A 21271-nucleotide genomic window follows, 5' to 3' on the forward strand; every position below is an offset into this window, starting at 1 on the left:
AAATAAAATATATATAATTAAATCAAAATGAATTTAAATCTTAAAATTCATTATTTCATTTCAAATGAAATTAATTAGAAATATACAGGACTCTGGTCCTCAAATTTCACAATGCATCAGAGTACCACAGGGCTTGTCAGGTCTGGGCGTTTCTCAGAGGGAAAGTTCTGGAGACCCAGGGTATGTGAGTTGGTGAGGACATGTGTTTTCTACAAAACATAGGGTGCTGTTGGTACAGACCATGCTTCAGAAATCACCAGAAACATCATGACACAGCATGGAGCCACCAGGGGCATCATGACAGGGCCTGGAGCCATGGTGGGTATTGTGATCTGTGTCATGAAGCCAGTGAACTAGCTTAGTCCTTCATATGTAAAAAATACAGACACTGGGAAGATCAGGGTTGGCACATTTGGGGAATCAAAAGATCACTGTTGCAAGAGACAGGTATGGACAAAAGATGTGCAAAAAAGAGAGCTTAAATAAGTAAAATGTAGGGCTGGAGAGATGGTTCAGCAGTTAAGAGCACTGACTGCTCTTGCAAAGGACTGGGGTTTGGTTCCCAGCACCCACATGGTGACTAACAACCATCCATAACTCCAGTTCCAGGGAATCCGATGCCCTCTTCTGACCTCCTCGGGCATTGCATGACATGGGTGCACTTACATAGATGCACGCACTACACTCGTACACACAAAAATAATAAATAAAATATTTTTTAGAAAATAAGTAAAATGTGGTAGAGTATCCTATAATCACTCTCATCCCAGCACTCAGGAGGCTGAGGTGGGAGGGCCACAATTTCAAGGTCAGATTGGACCACATAGCAAGACTCTGAGAAAAACAAAACAGAAAATGTACACAAATCCAGAGAATTCTAACACACTAACATGAGGTTGACTGAACAGAGAAATGGCCTGAACTCTGTAGAGGAAGGTTCAAATCCTGTGCTCTGTGGGAACTGGTACCCTGATCACACTGTTTCCCCTCTAGCTTGGCCTTCCTCAGGGTGGCCTCTGACACTAACACAAGCCTAATTACAGATGCAGTGAGGCTTCAATGGCGCCATCTGTGACCAGGACTTACCCAAAGCCCACCGACTCCTAACGAGTGAACATGTGACCCCTGGGAGAAGCCCCGGAATGGCTGGTGGAAAGGGCAGAAAATGCTTCACATTTTATATGTCAAATTTACAAGCATATTCTCAGAACACATGTTTTCCTCTAGTAAATTACATATATTCTAGTAGTTTAACAGTTGCTACATTCTCCTTCCTGTCACATATGCCATTTCATCATGGAAATTCAGGCTGTCATAACGGACCCATGGATAACAAACAAATGCTGCAGGCATTTCAGTTTGTAATTAGTGGCTGCTATTTCCCTGAGTTTCACTGCTGAACTTAAAATCACAATTATTGTCAAGGATGAAAACCAAAATAGAGCCAAGATAATGATGGTGACTTCCAAAGAGAGTAGACAGACTACATTTATTTCCCTACTCAACACAGTGGAAGATGCTCCTTAGTAAATAGTTGAAAATTCCAGTAACAGGATTTTATCTTTATTCTTTAGATATCTATCACAGTGCCTTGGAGGAATTTTGATGTATTTCATTGAATTTCATGAATGAATAGATGAATAAGCAAATATGAATTTTCTCATTGTGTATAGCATGGTGAATGAGCCCATCATTAAACATATCAATTACCCTTGATGCTTTTACAAAGTCCCTTTCTGTGATCACATACAATATCATGAGTTGAATAGTCTTTTTTTCATCTCTAAATTGAATTTTTGCAATTCTCATACAATATATTTTGATCATATTCGGACCCCATCCCCTATCTGCATCCCCTTAATACCCTCATATACTCATATATTAAGGCCTATGGAAAGCGACATGTGTTCTCCCTCATATATGTGGCTCCTAGCACCAAATCCTTTTAAATTCCAGGTTCTTTTAATAAAATGATGCTATACAGCAGTCCCTTCTGCATGAAATAACTACCATCATCATGACTTCAGCTGAGCCTGATCACTAAACATAGTCACAACTGGGCTTACTGACAGTTGTGCTCATTCATTAAAGGAGTGCCAAGCAGGGTCACTGGACCCTCACCTGAATATCTAACCACTCTTCCCAGCCAACTAGTCCAGCCTTGGAAGACAAAAGAAAAATGAGGAAGAACCCAATAGAGGGATGCTTTTGGAAGCCCCTGTCAAGAAACTCCAATGGACTCTCATATGAACATTTGAAAATAGACCTGTTCTGACTTTTTCTAGTTCCCTGTCTAGAACTTTTAATGCTAATTACTCTTGCCTTTACTTCTCCTTCACATCTCCTATAAATGATTCAAGGACTTTCTTTTCCCCTTAGAGACAAGAGTTATGCAATTTTGGAATCTTTTAGATAGACCCACTGAAGGGGTACTCCTGCTCAAAGAGCTAAAAAAAATAGATCTCCCACAAGATCCAGCCATACCATTCTTGGGCTAATACTCAAAGGAATTGGTATCTTAATATAAAGATACCTGTTTATCCATGTTCATTGCTGCTCTGTTCCCAATAGCCAGAAAATTGAAACAGTCTAGAAATCCATCAACTGATGAATAGATAATGCTATTATGGCATTTATACAATGAAGTATTATTCAGCTGTTAAGAAAAACAAAATCATGAAACTCTCAGGTAAATGAATGGAACTGAAAACAATCATCCTGAGTGAGGTAACCAAGACTCAGACATAAAAAAATCCCATGTTCTTTGTCATAGCTGGATGCTAGCTTTGACTCCTCAGATACGTGTGTTTCAATTGGAAAAACCATAGAGGTCAGAAACTAGTAACCAGCCATGGGAGAGGGGACTTCTTGAAAGGAGAGATAGAATGTAGTGATATAAAGGGGAAACTGTGAATAATAGAATAGTAGGAAGAATTAAATGAAGTGGGGAATGGGAGGGCAGGGCAGAGGAGGGAGTATGGAGAGGAATAGCTAACACTAAGGGCCTTTAGAAAAAGTCATATGGAACCCTACCACTATAGAAATGTCTTAAAGTATATATGTATACAATATAAAATGATATTAAAATGAGTTACCCTCTAACAGGGGGACATTTCCCCTACTAGATATTATAAGCTATCAAAGAAAAGGCCCAATGAACTCCCTCTATTGTTGACCAGGGATTCCATAAAACACCCACACAATTTTGGCCCCTGCTCCTGCTTACCCACCAGAACCTGATGGTAAGAGCCTATTGTTGAAGACACTATATACATGAATTAAAAAACAAGGAGAAATCAAACTGGCACTGACCTCAAAGCTTCATCTCTACTGCTTAGCTTTCATGGTGCTGGAAGGTACTATGCTTGCTACTGGAAGGGAAAAGTAATCATCAACTTCACCCAGCTGTGAATCCTGTGAGCTACAACAGTGATAAGATATGCCCACTGGTGCAATAGTGGCACAAATGTTATTGGAGTAACCAACCATTTTCTGATTGGATTTAATGTCTGCTTCACAAGATGGAGCCCATACCTGATATCAGGCCTCAGAACCTGTAGTTAGACAAGTCACAAGCTATAACTGAGAACCTATTACTATTATTTTGCCAAATGGACATAATATTCAACTAACTCCTAATGACTTATTGTTATACCCATAAATTAATACATGTCTCAACATTCACCAGAGAAGCTTCCTCATGCAGCAGATGATGAATAACACAGATACAACTGGACAACATACAGAGAATAAGAGATTGTAGAGTACTTATCTCTGAATAGGACACCTATATCAAACCTCTGCTTCCCAAGGCTCAGGGAAGACAATGGAAGAAGGGACAGAAAGATTGTAGGGGTCAGAGGAAGTGGATGACCATACAGAAATGGAGTTTTCCAGACAGCTGGTCAGTTACTCATATGAATTCACAGCAATGATGACAGTATGTACAAGCCCCACATAAGCTCAAGCCAGACAAAAATCCCAGCAGAGAAGTGGGGAGGTGGGTAAGATGTTCCACCCCTAGCTGAGGAACTATTGGCAACCAAGAGCTGCTGGGAAAGGGAGAGTCGGTTTTCTTTAAGGATGTTTTGCTAGGTAGGTTAACCAGGCCCTGGAGGATGGAACCATACCAAAGGGCATTTGGGGACACAAATTTGACTCCATAGGCATTTTTTTTTCTTTTTAAGATTTTACAGAAACTTTATTGAGAATTTCATACATGCGTATAAGGTGTTTTGATCAAATCCATGCCCACTCCCTCCCCTCCAACATTCCCCCCCCGCCCGAAGAGGGAACCCTAAAATCTTTTAAAGATTAGATACAAGCTCCCAAATACTTTTAACATTTTTGGCCTTGGAACAGAGTATGTTGCTAACAGGCCCAAGGACATTTTGACTTTTAGCCAATAAACTGGCTATATTTCTTTGGAGTCTTTTTACTCTAACTACCTAGACAATTCCTGCCTCCTATTCTTATCATGCCATCCTCTGAAGGAGTTACCCAAATTGCCAATAGGGAATAGGGACACAGACTGCTCTGGCTTCTTCCGTGCTGAACAGGAAGGCAGGGAGAGGCAACAATAGAGGGAGTTCATTGGGCCTTTTCTTTGATAGCTTATAATATCTAGTAGGGGAAATGTCCCCCTGTTAGAGGGTAACTCATTTTAATATCATTTTATATTGTATACATATATACTTTAAGACATTTCTATAGTGGTAGGGTTCCATATGACTTTTTCTAAAGGCCCTTAGTGTTAGCTATTCCTCTCCATACTCCCTCCTCTGCCCTGCCCTCCCATTCCCCACTTCATTTAATTCTTCCTACTATTCTATTATTCACAGCTTCCCCTTTATATCACTACATTCTATCTCTCCTTCCAAGAAGTCCCCTCTCCCATGGCTGGTTACTAGTTTCTGACCTCTATGGTTTTTCCAATTGAAGGTGTTTATCAGGTCTAGGAGCTTTTTTAGTGATTCTTTAGTGTCTTTTATGTATAGAATCATATCATCTGAAAATAAGGACACTTCAGCCTCTTCTTTCCAATTTCTATCCCCTTTATCTCCTTCATTTGTCATATTGCTCTAGTTAAAATTTCAAGTACTACATGGAATAGGAATGGAGAGTGGACATCTTTGTTTTGTTCCTGCTTTTAATGGGAATGCTTTGAGTTTTTCTTTGTTTAGTAGAATGTTGGTTGTGGGTCCATTGTACATTGCCTTTATTATGCTGAGATATGTCCATGTATCCCTAGATTCTGCATGACTTTTATCATGGATGGATCTTGAATTTTGTTCAAGGACTTTTCTGTATCTAATGAGATGATCATGTGGTTTCTGCCTTTGAGTCTACTTACGAGGTAAATTACATTTATTGATTTATGTATGTTGAATCATCTTCTATCCCTAGGATGAAGTCAACTTGATCATGGTGGATAATCTTTTTGATGTATTTTTGCATTCAGTTTACAAGTATTTTTATTGAGAATTTTTGTATCTATGTTTATCAGAGAGATCTGCCTATAATTTTCTTGTTGTTGGTTCTTTGGTTGTGTTATCAGAGTAATACTGGCTTCATAGAACGAATTTTGGAGTGTTTCTCTTTTTCTATTTTAAAGAATAATTTGAGGAGTACTGCTATTAGTTATTTTGTTCCATTGATCTACAGGTCTATTTTTGTGCCAGTACCATGTTGTTTTACTGACTGTAGCTCTGTAATAAAGTTTAAAATTTGGTATTGTAATCCCGCCCCAACATTGCTCTTAGTGCTCAGGATTGCTTTGGCTATCTGAGGTCTTTTGTGCTTCTATATGAACCTTAGGATGGTTTTTTTCCAATTCTGTGAAGAATGTCATGGGGATTTTGACTGACATTGCAATGAATCTATAAATGGCTTTTGGTAGGATGGTCATTTTCACAATATTAATTCTTCTAATCTATGAACATGGGAGGAAGAATTCCATCCTCTGGTGTATTCCTCAATCTCTTTCTTTAAAGATTTAAAATTTTCATTGTAGAGGTCTTTAATGTCTTTGGTCAGATTTATTTTGAGATATTTTATTATTTTTGCAGCTATTGTGAATGGAAGTGTTTCCATGTGCTCTTTCTCTTATTGCTTGTTATTGGTATATAGAAAGGTTACAGACTTCTGTAGATTAATTTTGTAACCTGTTACTTCACTGAAAGTGTTAATAATTTCTAGGAGTTTTCTGGTGGGATTTTTGTTGTCTCTTAGATATAATAACATATCATCTGCAAAAACGGATAATTTGATCTCTTCCAATTATTACTCCTTTAATTTCCTTCTCTTGTCTTATTGCTCTTGCAAGAGTTTCAAGCACTATGTTAAAAAGGAGTGAAGATAGTTGGCAGCCTTGACTGGCTCCTGATTTTGATGGGAATGCTTCCAGTTTTTCTCCATTTAGAATGTTTGCTGTGGGTTTGTTGTATATGGCTTTAATTATGTTGAAATATGTTCCCTCCAGTCCAGTTCTCTCCAGGACTTTGAACATAAATGCATGTTGAATTTTGTCAAAGGCCTTCTCTGCATCTATTGAGATGACCATGTGGTTCTTGTTTTTGAGCCCATTTATATGATTTATGGTGTTTATTGACATGTATATTGAACCATCTCTTCATCTCTGGGATAAAGCCAACTTGATCATGGTGGATGATCTTTTTGATGTGTGTCTGTATGTGGTTTGCATTTTGTTGAGAATTTTTGCATCTATATTCATTAAGAATATGGTTCTAGAGTTTTCTTTTTTAGTTGTATCTTTACCTGGTTTTGGTATTAGAATGATGCTGGCTTCATAGAAGGAATTTGGAAGTTCTCCCTCCATTTCTATCTTTTTGAATAAATTTAAGCAGTATTGGATATAGATCTTCTTTAAATGTCTGGTAGAATTTTGCTGTAAATCCATTTGGTCCTCGACATTTTTTAGTTGGGAGGTTTTGTATTATTGCTTCAATTTCCTTATGTGTTATGGGTCTGTTTAAAGTGTTGATCTCTTCTTGGTTTAGTTTTCATAGTTCCCATGCTTTTAGATACCTGTCCATTTCTATTAAGTTTTCAAATTTAGTAGCGTATAGGTATTTTAAGTATTTCCTTATAATGTTCTGGATCTTTTCTGATGTCTGTTGTGGTTTCCCCTTTCATCTCTGATTTTGTTGATCTGGAGGTATTCTTTCTTTCTTTTGGTTAACTGGGTTAAGAGTCTGTCAATCTTGTTTATCTTTTCAAAGAACCACGTCTTAGATTCATTGATTCTTTGTATTGGTTTATTTCTATTTCATTAATTCCTGCTCTGATCTCTGTTATTTCTTCTTGTCTGCTGGGGTTGGGTTTCATTTGTTATTGCTTTTCAAGTGTCTTGAGTTGTATTTATTTGTGTTCTTTCTGATTTTTTTTTTTCAAACATTGACAGACTTTATTGCGGGGGTATTCCCACCTGGAACCCAACTTCTTAAATTAAAAAGTGCACAGAAAAGAAGGGATTTAGAAACTTTTGTACAATATCTGCATCCTGGGTCCCCAGGGCAGGAAGGGGGCAATTGCTGGATGGGCTGGAGGGGTGGAGGCAGGGCCCTTGCCCCACTACATGCCCACATCTACCTTGAACAGGAGGGTGGGAGTGAGACACTTTGAGAGACTAGGGAGTCACAGGGTGAGATGGCTGTGGGTATATGAGGAGTCTGGGGCAGCCATGGCCTCAGTTAAGCAAGCAACAGCAGCACTTGGCACCACAGTTGCAGGGCAGCTTGTTGTGGCATCCTCAATGAGAAATTTGTAGTCATAGGTGAGCTCCTCACCACACAGGATGCGCCGAAGGGCAAAGATGACAATGTGTTTCTGGCCTTCCACATGGATGACATGAGAGAAGCTGTTGGGCTCACATGAGTGGTTGATGAAGCGGACAGCATTGCTGTGCATCGTGGCATCCACCACATCAAAGTCATCTATGCAGAACATGTAGCACCCAATACCCTTTCCATCATAGAATTTCTCCTGCTTGTCAGTCAGCACAGAGTGAATGACAATGTCAGAGTATTCAATGACCATCTCACCAGCATCAATGTTACATTTACAGAACAGGCCTTGCCTGTGGAGTTTTAATGTAGGCACTCAAAGCTATAAATTTCCCTTTAAGGATTGCTTTCAAATGTCCCAGAGATTTTGTTATGATCTATTGTCCTTTTCATTTAATTGCAGGAATACCTTTATTTCTTTCTTAATTTCTCCCTTGACCCACTCATCATTCAGGAGTGTGTTGTTTAATCTCCATGTGTTCATGTAGTTACCGGGGTTTCTTCTGGTGTTGATTTTAAGCTTTATTGAATTGTGGTCTGATAGAATGTATGGAATTATTTCAATCTTTTTGCATTTGTTGAGGCTTGTTTTGTGCCCCAGGACATGGTTGATTTTGGAGAAAGTTCCAGGGGGCACTGAATAGAAAGCATATTCTTTGGTGCTTGGGTGGAATATTCGATAGATGTCTGTTAGGTCCATTTGATGTATGGTATTGTTTAATCCAGATGTCTCTCTGTTAATGCTCTGTCCTGTTGACCTATCTAATGGAGACAGTGGGGTACTGAAGTCCCCTACTATTAATGGGTTGGGATTAATCTAGGTCTTAAAGGCTTGTAGTCCTATTTTAATGATGTTTGGGGCACCAGAGTTTGGTGAATATATGTTCATGATTGTAATATCTTCTTGGTCAATTGTTCCTTTGATCAGAATGAAATGGCCTTCTTTATCTCTTCTGATTAGTTTTAGTTTGAAGTCTATTTTGTCAGATATTTGAATTGCAACTCCTGCTCTTCTCTTAGTACCATTCACTTGGAATATTTTTTTCCATTCTTTCACCTTAGGGTAGTACCTGTCCTTGAAAATGAGATGAGTTTCTTGCAGACAACAAAAATATGGGTTTGTTTCTTAATCCATTCACCTAGTCTGTATCTTTTGACTGGGGAGTTCAGTCCATTGATATTTAAAGTTATTAAGGAAAGATGTGTACTGATTCCTGTTGTTTTTATTTTTGTTCACATTCTCGATGTAGCTGTGCATTTCCACAGCTATACCTTCATTAAGTTTTTTTCTGTAACCCTTTGGGTATGGTCATTCCTTTCTTCAGCTCTTTGTATTGCTTCAAGAAGTCTCTGAAGGGCTGATTTTGTGGACATGAATTCTTTCAGCCTATTTATGTCATGGAAGATTTTTCTCTCTCCTTCAACTATATAGACACTTTGGCTGGGTAAGTAATCTGGGTTGGCATCTGTAGTTATTTAGAACTGGGAATACTTTGGTCCAGGCTCTTCTGGCTTTCATAGTTTACAATGAAAAGTCAGCTGTAATTCTGATGGGTTTGCTGTCATTCTGATGGGTTTTCCTTCAAATGTAACTTTTTTTTCTCTAGCAGCTTTCAGTACTCTCTCTTTGTTCTGTACTTTTAATGTTTTTACTATGATGTGCTGTGGAGAGTTCCTTTTCTGGTCCTGTCTATTTGGTGTTCTATATGTTTCATATATGGGCATATCTTTCTTTAATTTTGGGAAATTTTCTTCTACAATCCTGTTGAAAATCTGGTCCATATCTTTATCCTGAAATTCTTCTCCTTTCTGTATGCCTATGGTTCCTAAGTTTGTTCTTTTTATGGTGTCACAGAATTACAGCATATTCCATTCTTGTGTTTTCTTAGATTTTTCATAATCTTTGCTCGAGTGATCTAATTTATCCACTTTATCTTCCAGTCTTGATATTCTGTTTTCCATTTCATTCATTGTATCAGTGAGACTTTCTCCTGTCATTTCTAGTTGGCTTGTTGAGTTTGTACCTCCTTCTTCATTTCTGCCTGAGTTTTCTTCAGTGTTCCTATCTCTTTTGTGAATTCATTCAGAAGTATATCCCTATCTTCTTTTAGTTTTTTGATTTTTTTTTTTTTGTGGTCTTTAAAATCGTTGAAATGTTTATAATCGTTCTTTTGAGTTCCGTGTCCTGTGTTATCTCTGGGGCTTCTCATTGTACTCCTCCACAGGACTGTTGCTACTTGGTAGGGATATATTATTTGGGTTTTTCATGTTATTATTTTTTCACTGTGACTTTGACGTGAATTTCTTTTGTAGTTTCTGATTCTTGAGACTCAAGCCTTCCTTTGTTGAGATTAGGTCTGCTTCTTTTTGTAAACTTTATGTGCCTTTGTGGTTTACTTGTTGGGCATGAAAAGCTGGTTGGTCTAGGCTTCAAGTTCTCTCTTTTGGATTTTATATTGGAGGGGCCAGATGGCTTTCATCCTGCTGCTCAGAAGTTCCCACAGAGACTTAACTCTGATGAGGATCAGATGCTCTCAGGCTTTCTCCTAAGGTCTGGATTCCTCTAGTCACCAGGCACAGTACAATTTGGGAGGATTGCTAGGTAGAGGTAGGATTCAGGACTCTCAGGCAGTGAGGGAAGGAGGCTGGTCTCCAGACTCCAGAGCAAGCAGGGAAGGAGGAAGTTCTCAGAAATCCAGGTTGGGGGTGGAACAGCCAGGGATGAAGACTTGTCTCAGGTATGCAGAGGTAAGGTGGGGGAGGGAACAGGCTTTGAGGGCTCCCAGGGACCAGACCAAGGTATTGGGTTGGTCTGGGTGCAAAGGATCAGAAAGCAGTGGGGTGTCTGAGCCAAGAGAGAGCAGTCCAGACATCTGGGGTGCCAAGAGAAGAAATGGGCCAGGGCCCATACTAGGAGAAGAGATGGGGTGGGGGAGCTGGGAGGGTGAAGGAGGCTGTGGAAGTTAAAGTGCAGTGGGCATGGCAGAACTTACCCAGGAAGGATGCTGGCCCCAGGAAGCTCGGGGCTGGGCTGGCCAGGGATGCAAAGGCGAGGTGGGGAAGGGAACAGGCCCCGAGGGATCCCCAGGACTAGGCTGAGGAATTGGGTTGGTCTGAGTGCGAAGGATTAGGAAGCAGTGGGGAGTCTGGGTCAAGAGGGCAATCTAGAGGTCTGGGGTGGCAAGAGAAGAAATCGGTCAGTGTCCATGCTAGGAGACACAGGATGGTGTCATTCTTAAGAGATGTCTCTAATGTTCTGATGTAGGCATCTAGTCTTATAAAATTTCCTATTGGGACCACCTTCTCCCATAGATTTTGGTATGTCATGTTTTCATCTTCATTCAATTCTAGGAATTTAAATTTTTCCTTCTTTATTTCTCCCTTCATCAAATAGCCTGTTGTTTAGTTTCCGTGAGCCTGTGTACTTTTTTCCATGTTTATTGTTGATATCCAGCTTTATTCCTTTGTGGTCAAATAGAATACAGGATATTTCAATTTTTAAAAACTTGTGGAGACCTGCGGTCGATTTTGGAGAAAGTTTTTTTGTGTTTGAGTGAAAGATTCTGCAAATGTCTATTAGGTTCATTTGATTTACGATGTCATTTAACTCTAGGTTTTCTCTATTTACTTTTTGTGTGGATGAACTGTCTATTGTTGACAGTAGAGTACTAAAGTCACCCACTATCACTGTGTTGGAGTCAACATGTGATTTTGGATCTAAGAATTTTTTTTTTTAATGAAATTGGTGCCCCTGTGTTGGTGTTCATGTGTTTAGGATTGTGATATGCTCTTAGTGTATTTTTCCTTTAAGAGTATAAGGTGACCTTCCTTGTCTCTTTTGACTAATTTTAGTTTGGAGTCCATTCTGCCAGATATTAGAATAGCTACACCTGCTTGTTTCTTAGTTCTGTTTGTTTAGATACCCTTTTCCTATCTTTCACCCTAAGGTGGTGCTTATAATTGATGGTGAGGTGTGTTTCTTGGAAGCAGCTAATTGATGGACCTTGTTTTCTAATCTGATTGGTGAGTTTGTGTCTTTTTACTGGGGAATTGAGAGCTTTAATATTGAGAGTTACTATTAACTAGTCTTTATTTGTTCTTGTCATGTTGGTGCTGCAGTGCTGTTTTCTTAGACCTCTTTTGGTTAACTATTCTATTATTGTTCATTTACTCTTTGTGTCCTCTTGAAAGTGTTTAATATTCTCTTTAAAGTATTCCACTGAGTATTCTTTATAGAGCTGGCTTCATGGACATAAAATCCTTAAATCTGTTCTTATCATGGAAAGTTTTTTTCTCCTTTGATTACAACTGATAGTTTTGCTGGGTATAGTAATCTGGGCTGGAATCTGTTCTTTTATGGCTTGTAGGACATGGGCCCAAGCCTTTCTGGCTTTCATAGTCTCCACTGAGAAGTCAGCTCTTATTCTGATGGGCCTGTCTTTATATTTGACTTGATCTTTCTCACAGATTCCAATATCTTTTCTTTGTTTTGTACATTTAGTGTTTTGACTATTGCATGATATGGAGAATTTATTTTCTGATCCTGTCTACTTGTTGTTCTGTATGCCTTTCCTTAATTTGGCAAGTTTTCTGCTATGACTTTAAAATATTTTCTCTGCCTTTGTCCTCAGTGTTTCATTCCTTTATAGCCCTCCAAGTCCTGTATAAGCCATGCCTGGATTCTCTTAGATTTGACATTATTTTAAATTGAGTGACCCATTTCCACAACCCTGTCTTCAAGATTTGATTTTCTCTATTCCATTTCCTCCACTTCCTTTTTGATTCTTTGAGGTTTTTGTTTGAGTTCCTGAGTTTTTCAAATTTTGTTTCTGTTTGGTTTTTCTTCAGATATTCTATGTTTATTGAGTTCTAATTTTTTGCAATTCAACTGTTTGATTTTCATCAGTTTCATTCTTTTGTTCATATCCTCTTTGAGTTCCCTGACCTCAAAGCATTCCCATTAAAATCAGGAACAAGACAAAGATGTCTACTCTCCACTGCTATTCAATACAGTACTTGAAGTTTAAACTAGAGATATGACAAATGAAGGAGATAAAGGGGATACAAATTGGAAAGGAAGAGGTCAAAATATCCTAGGTTGTCATGTTCTTTGTGTTTTTTCATGAGACCTAGGCATCTGGACTTGTGTTGCTGCTGGTGTTTCTTGGCATGGGTAGGTGATCTCATCTTTGTTGAGTATGTGTATCTTTGATGTTTCCTCAACTTGTCATGTTATGACCTAGCTGAGTGGTGCTTGTTATTGTTTTGGGGCCACTTTATGTTGTTGTATGAATGGGGTGTAAGAAGTGTTATCAGGGGGATGGAGAGATGGCTCAGAGGTTAAGAGCACTGTCTGCTCTTGCAGAAGACCCGGGTTCGATTCCCAGCAACCACATGGCTACTAACAACTGTCCATAACTCCAGTTCCAGGGGATCAGACACCCTCTTCTGAACTCCGAGGGCATTTCATGACACAGGTGCACTTGCAGGCTACACACTCATACACACAGACCCCAGTTCGAATCTCAGCATCCACATGGTGGCTAACAACCATGTAGCTCCAGTTCCGGGGGCTCTGACGCCCTCTTCTGTCCTCTGCAGGCATTGCATGACATGGGTGCACTTACACAATGCAGGCATAATATTCATACACATAAAAAAAGAAAAAAGAAGTTTTTTTCAGGAGTCTTTGCAAGGCTATCCGCTGTGCATTTGCACCAAAGCAGCAGCTGGAGTTGTGGTGGTTCCATCTTCATCTCAATGATGTTGCCCTTGGCCAAAACCACACTAAGCTGCCTCCAAGCATTCTGCAAACAATGGCAAGGCAGAGCCACCAGAAGAGACACCTGCTTTCCATGACAAATATAGTAATGCTGTATCAGCAAGTGGAGCCATTTTCTGTATTTCTACATGGACGTATACAGCAACACAAATTGGAATAGAATGGAACCTGTCCCTTGTTGACAGAGTCATCCCAATGTAAGATGGGAAGTAGTGCTGTGAAGTGCTGTCTTCTGGACATGACATGCCCATTGCACTCATGAACTCACACCAGTTATGTCACCTACAGAAGATCAAGCCAGTTAGCATTACTGCATGGGTAGGGAGGGTCTCATGAGGCACCACCCCTAGCTGATGAACTATCAGTAATTGAAGGCTGCTGTGAGGGGAGAGGAAGTCATTTGGGTGTGTGACTGCTGGTAGGTTGCCTATGGTCTGGTGGATGGCCTCATACTCATGTGCAGGCAGGTACCATTAATTAAACTTAGCAAGTTATTAAAAATAAAAAGGGAGACCACGATGTGAAGGCAAATACTAGAGAAGGTCTGGGAGGACTGGGAGAGGGGATTTGGATACAACCAAGATCCTGTATACATGTTTGAAGTTGTCAGAGACTAAGTAAAAGAAGATGCTAAAGGTAGCTAAATGACCCCAGACAGTGGTTCTTACCATGTTTATCAGAGTCAGTTGAGCAGTGTTCTAAATCCTAAGTGATTCTCATGCATGGATCTAGTTTATAATCATAAAGTGTGAATCCAGTTTGAATCTTAGAAGCTGCCAGGGACCATGAGAGCAGCAAGGGTGTGTGTACCAAAAGTCCTGCACCCTCAGCAGAAGCACCAAAGCTGCACTTACTCAACACCCCCCTCTTCAAGTTATGTTTCACTGAGGTAAAAGACACATAACTAAAGGTAATCATCTTGACCATTTTTAGTGCGTAGTAATGTGGCATTGAGGGCATTCACATTGTACAATCATTCATCTCTAGAACCATCATCTTGTCAACCTTAACTCATTCAACACTAACTTCCCATGTCCTCTTCCTCCAGCCACTGGCACCTACTGCTCAACTTCTGGTCTCTGGGAATTTAACTACACCGGGTCTCATAATTCTATTTAATTTTTAAAGAATCACTATACCAGGGATGAAGAGATGGCTCAGTGGTTAAGAGCACTGACTGCTCTTACAGAGGACCCAGGTTCGACCCCCAGCACCCACATGGAGGCAAAGAACCATTCTTAACTCCAGTTCCAGGGGAATCCAAAGCCCTCTTCTGACCTTCGTGGCTTTGCATGACACGGGTGCACTCACATACATGCGGGCAATACACTCATACACATAAAATAAAAATAATAAAGAAAAAAATTTTTTAAAAAGAGTCATTATACCATTTCCCATAGAGTCTGCAATACATGAGGGTCTAACAACTTCATTCACATCCTTCAGTATCTGTTCTTGCCTGTTTTTGGTAGCAGCCATCCTCAGGAGCATGCTAGAATCTTTCTCAACATAGCACTGTCCATTGATCAAAGTTAACAAGAGAGATGAGAGCCCTTTGTTATTTCTGAAGTGTGAGTATTTCTCCAAACTGTGATTATGGGGACTTCTACGCTTTTTCAAAATGAAATCAAAACCAGGGTTTGCTAGGCAGCAAGATCATTATGTTATCAGGGACTGTACACAAGGTTGACTTTTGAAGGGTGGTGGGGAAAAAGAAACCGGGAGGAAGGATAGCTCGTATGTAAAATGTCCAAGCAACAGAGATAAGGCAGGAGAACAACAACTGTGCATAGAACAGCACCAGGAGACAGTGCGCAAAACACCGGAAAAGTTCAGTGATGGGGGTGGGGGAGCTGCCCGAAATCCTGGCTGAAGTAGTGATGGGATTTTTCTTTCCCTGCTTTCTTCTTGTTTCTTCCCTATACGCTTCACTTCTCTGCTGCTCATGAATCTATGCTTTGAATGAATCAGCTTTTTATTACTGACCCAAGTATAGCATTTCAGGCATGGCTCATGGAATACCACTCACACTGTACAGCATGTATATGGCCTGACCTGGACTTGTCAGTATACATCCTGAACAGCAACATGACAGCCATGCCCAATGGAACCCAAGAGTAAAGTATTACATTATAAATGTGTATTTAGGGGCTAAAGAGATGGCTCAGTTAAGAGCACTGGCTGCTTTTCCAGAGGACCTGGGTGTGATTCCCAGCACCCATATGGAGGCTAACAACTCTCCATAACTCAATTCCAGAGACTCTGACACCCTCTTCTCGCCTCCCCAGGCATTGTATGCAGGGGTGCACTAATATACATGCAAGCAAAACACTTATACACATAAAGTTGAAAAAAATCTTCTAAAACGTTGTCTATGGAATTTTTATAAAAAATGAAAGATTCACGAATATCATGGTTCAATAAATTATAGTAGAGGTATGCAAACGAAGAAGAGGATCATATGTTATGTACTAACAGATCATCAAGATGTATTATATGAAGATAGATCCAAAAAGATGAGTATTGCATATTACCATGTTTGTAAAAGAGGGGAAACAATGTATCAACATTAGATGGACAATATTTGCTTGTCTGAAAGAAATATCTCTCAAAGTACTGTATAAAAAAATCTAAGTATCATGGTTGTTTGTCCACAGGAGGGGACAGGGATATAGGAGATGGAAGGGAGAAGGATTTCTTTATATATTCTACTATATTTCCTACCATAGAAATATATTCCATCATCTTCCCGATGTGCCTTCCTGAGCTGTGTTGACCAGAAGGCTCAGCTCCATCTCAGATCCCGTGGCAGGCAGTAGAATGGAAGATGTGTATATTAGGGGATGAATGCCATTTTCCTACTGCTCTGGGTTGGGTGTGTTGATGCACACCATTAATCTTAGAACTCAGGAGGCAGAGGTAAGCAGATCTCTCTGAGTCTGAAGCCAGCCTCGTCTACACAGTGAGTTTCAGGTCAGTCAGAGCTACATAGTGAGACCCTGTCTTAAACACTACCCCCCCAAACCCCACCAAACAACAACGACAAAAAAAATAAATAAATAACAAAAACTTTTGATGTGTATGTGTGTGTACACATGTGGAGGTCAGAGGTCAATACTGGGTGTCTTTTTCAATTGCTCTCCACCATATTTCTTGAAAAAGGCCTTTTGTTGAACCTGGAAGTAGCCAGCTGGCTAGGCTGGCTGGTTCAAACTTGTGCTGATCCTCCTGCCTCCCTGCTTGCCAAGTGCCAGGATCACAGGTTGAGCCACTGTGTCCAGCAAAAGGATTCTTGAGTACTATACCACTATACATATTTGGTCTTTAGTTATTTAAACTTTATTTTAAGATGAGATGGCTCAGTCATTAAGAGCACTGGCCGCTCTTGCAGAGGACCCAGACTTGGTTTGCAGCACCCACATGGTGGCCAACCATCATCTATAACTCCAGTTCCAGGGGATCCAACACCCTCTTCTGGCCTCTGCAGGCATTGTAAGAATGTATTTACAACATGCAAGCAAAACACTTATTTATACACATAAAATAAAAAAAAAATAAAAGTTATCTTAATTTGGCAAATGACAATTTAATGAGCACTCATGACCTTAATAATGGATGAGCTAACTTAATACCCCATCAGATTAGAAATAAATATTCATATGACTATGTGCAAGGGGCTGTGTCTGTGTGTTTTGCCTATGTAGAAAGAGATAGACACAATCCTTATTTCCAATAAAATTCTGGGAGAAGATAAATTCAAATATTAGTTTTTTCTTTTTATTTAACTCAAAATAGCTAGTAACATAAAAACATTTCCAAAGTATCTCTAATACTTCATTATTCAGTTATTTTTGGTGAATGACACTCAGTTACTTCATTCTTATTGCCAACATGTAACATAATCCATCATAAAAATGTATTTTTAAAAGTTTGCAGCAGGCTTTCAATCTGTAGATTTAGATGCCAGTAAAAAACCATGATGTGGTTAGTACTTTCAATTTTAAATATTTTCCCCACATTGAAACGTATGAAAATAACCATAAATAGGCCGTTAATCAGCACATACATACAGGTAGTACATATGCTTTGATCCTTCATTACTCAGCAGATGAACATCTGTGTGACATCCAGTGGAGTTTCAGCATAAACACATCTAACTCACATTAATCCACACATGAGGTCAGTGAAGAGGAGCTTGTAAGAAAATCACACGAAATGCTGTGGCAGAGCCAGGCGCTGCATAATCATACACAGGGAGGAGACGCAGCACGGTCTGTCTGCTCCTGATGTAGCCACTCTTAGCTCAGGCCCACCTCTTATGGGGCAAGAATTTTGCAGTGTGAGTCTAGTTTTCAAAGTATGTGCTTTCTATATGAAACGGCCCCTAAAACCCCAGCAGTGGTGTCAGCTGGTCTTCAGAGGAGTACTCATATCTTCCAAAACTGGAGGAAAAATTAATGGAGGACGGATTTCCAATACAGTCTTTTTAGAGGGCTTCCAAGGATGGTCCCAATACCCCATTCCATACCAAGCACTGATGGGGGAAGCTAATCTGTGGGTGTGAGGCTGTGCCACTGTAGTGAAAACTAAAATGCCATGATCCATTGATACGGTCCACCATCAGGACAACTGAACATCCAGGTTGGCTCCATCCTCAGTCTGCACAGTGGGTTCAACCCTCCTCTGGTGCCAGCACTGCAGAATGCAGCATCCCTGACAGAGAAAACCTCCAGGTGAAAAGATGAGTGTGCCAGGATCTGAACAGAAGGCCACCAAGGTTGTTCAGGGCCAGCTTGACTCATGATATGATTTTCAATTAGCAAATGGTGTGGGTGAAGCAGAGCCCAGCTTTGATTTGTGCTGCTCGGTGCTCCCGGTAACCTACCATGGCCTCCTTTTCGTGGCTTCCCAGGTCGGTGGCTACCTTCAGTTCTTAAACACTTGGCCTTAACCTGGCCCTGCCCTGGTCCAGTTTCTATTTTTAAAAGCACCATTCTAATGGAAATGTCCCTGCTCTGAATTAAGCTGCAACTGTGAATTTTCCCACTAGCTAGAGCTGTTGTGGCCCAGAGTTTTGGTTAATTTGGTAGTTATTGATTTCTTTGCCTACAACTTTGAAACTTGCTTCAGCTTTTTTGAGCCAGGGAGGATTTCTACCTAGGTTGGAGATGAGGGTAAAATATGCCATGAAGAACTCCTTCAATAACCACGTTTGGAAAATCTGAAAAACAGAAGAAAACTGTTTTTCTTAATGTGCATAAACAAAATGCAATTGCTGCTTATGGACAAAAGTAATGGGGTCAGGGCCACCACGTCTCTCTGGAGTTGGCATGGCCAAGCTGTCTGTCCTTGGGCGAGGAAAGAAGGTCAATGGTCAGGGTTAATGCCTCTCCAGACTCTACAGTCACTTGGTCATATTCACCTAGTCACAGAGTACTAGCGTTTGTGCTCTGCAGCCCAAAGCCACTTTTGCTACCACCAGGCACCATAGGACTCCACAGCCATATTTGTAGTGTATTGATTCGGGGGATGTTCCAACAGTTAATGCTGCTAGGCTCCAGCTCTCTATCTGGATGTTTTCACACAAGGAAGATAGATTACACTGGTAATTCAATTTCTAACAAAATCTCAATACACTTGAAGGAATTCCAAGATTTCTACCGGGAATACTTGGCTGTGGTTTTTTTCCACTGAGGCTTGTGGCAACATTTAGCATAAGTTGTCCTGTGCAAAGATGGGGCCTGGTTTCTTAACGTGAAAGGGCAAATTCCTAACAAAAGCCATCCCCATCGAACTTGAAAAATCAGCCTCATTTTTGTAGGAAATACAAAAGAAACCCAGAGGTGCACACACAGTAGGTTGTGCCAAGGCCTAGATACCAGAGCAGGTAAAATATGAAGGGGCTTTGGAGACAGATCTTTCCATGGCTCAGATATTTAAGTTTAAGCTTCAGTCTGTGCACAATGATAGCAGAAGGCAGGCTAAAGTCTAGCACTTTGAGCATAATTATAAAAATGGCTCAATATCCTAATACTTTTATTTATAACCCTGTTACCTATAGAGTAAGTAGATACCAGGTAAAATTACATACAAAGGGATTGGTCCTCATTAGGGAAGGCAGGAAGGGTCCAGGGGAGGACAAGGACAGTTTGCTGCAGGAGGCAGCCTAGAGGGTTTGGAGTCATCCATTGATGTGAGGCCATAAGGGCACTGGAGCTGAGGAGGCCAGTGTTGCCAAGTCATGCCTCAGAACAGACAGAAATTCTAGCTTTATCTGAAATATACTAAAAAGTTACTGAGGGGTTAGAGTGAAGTGAGACAGGATCAAATTTTGATAAGAAGACTGACTGCCACTCAGAGAATGGGCTGAGGTGAGTTTGAAGTGGACACAGATGAATTTAGCTACTGCAGCAGTTCAGAGGGAGATCTTGATGTAGGATGCAGTACAGTGGGTGGGTCCTAGAGAAAGGAAAGGTGTGACCTGAGGATGAACACAGGTGATTGGTGGGCAAAAGGGAAAAAAAGTCAAGGATTAAACTGGGCGGGGAGTTGAATGCTTGCAATCTCAGTACTTGGAGGCTAAGGTAGGACCTTAGCTTCAAGTTCAAGGGCAACCTGGGTTATACAGTGTCTCATAAAAGGGGGGTAAAAGAGAAGAAATAAGGAGGAAAAGGAAGGAAAGGAAGAAGAGGGATGGGAGAGAGAGAGAAGGTAGGAAAGGAGAAGAGTAGGTGAGGGAGGCAGAGGATAAAATAATAATTTTCATCACAGGTGCCTCTTGTTTCTGTCTTATCCAGAAGGTGGTAAGAGGAGCCAAGGAACGAGAGTGAAATAGAAGGCGATCAGTGCAGCTTGGGTCTTGTTGAGTTTCAGATACCCTTGAGACTAGCCAAGAGTGAAGTCAAGCACATAGCTGGACACAGTGACAAGTTTACCTCAGTAAGTATTTCCTGAGAGAGCTTCCTAGATAGTTATTTGTCAGCTCTGTGACCACAGCTGGGCTGCCTTAACTGCTGTGTGCCTTCTTTTCTACAACCATGAAGTGGATTCCACACCAGTGAATGGTCTTATGGGTCATTGTAAAAGTTGACCAGTAGAACAAAGCATAAGGTCCAGAGTCTGGTATACAGTAAATACTGGCTATTACTGCATTCTGCACACTCTTCCAGTTACTGGAAATGTTTAAGTAAATCATAGTCCCTGCTCAGACCATGGAACAAGTGCTAGCAACCACATCACACAGTGTTTTACAAAACATTTCTAGGGGCTGGACAGCAGTTAAGAGCACTGGCTGCTCTTGCAGGAAATGGGGGTTTGGATCACAGCACCCATATGGCAGCTAATAACCATCTGTTAACTCCAGTTCCAGGGGATCTGACACCCTCTTCTGGCTTCTGCGGGCATTGAACACATGGGTGCACTTATATACATACAGGCAGGACATTCACATCCATTAAAAAAAATCTCTAATACATGGGTATCCGTTATTTTTGGTTGCTGCCATTTGTTTAGTTAGCATATGTCGCCTTTCTACAACATGAAATAATCATTTTATCACATACCAGATCTTTAAAAGGTTGCAATAGGCCACATACCTGTATATTAAAAGCAATTATTATTATTATTATTATTGGTCTTTTTGAGGCACAGTCTCCCTGTAGCCCCAGTTGGCCTGTATGGCCTC

General features: G+C 40.4%; 1 protein-coding gene and 1 pseudogene across 2 annotated transcripts in view; both read right to left on the minus strand.

The window, feature by feature from the left end:
- Positions 1-7665: 7665 nt before the first annotated feature.
- On the minus strand, positions 7666-15686 carry LOC103738651 (annotated as a pseudogene).
- A 1656-nt stretch (positions 15687-17342) lies between these two features.
- The window catches only part of Snx24 (sorting nexin 24), a 197226-nt gene continuing 193297 nt past the window's right edge, over positions 17343-21271 (minus strand). The window contains exon 8 of one of the 2 annotated variants that reach the window (XM_008838732.3): positions 17343-18808. In XM_008838732.3, coding sequence (XP_008836954.1) covers positions 18638-18808 — 171 coding nt within the window. In that variant the 3' untranslated portion in view covers positions 17343-18637. The remainder of the gene's footprint in view (positions 18809-21271) is intronic. The other variant, XM_008838734.3, reaches the window with a different exon arrangement.

The sequence above is a fragment of the Nannospalax galili genome, unplaced genomic scaffold (assembly GCF_000622305.1).
Source record: "Nannospalax galili isolate Female #2095 unplaced genomic scaffold, S.galili_v1.0 scaffold38, whole genome shotgun sequence".
Lineage (NCBI taxonomy): Eukaryota > Metazoa > Chordata > Mammalia > Rodentia > Spalacidae > Nannospalax > Nannospalax galili.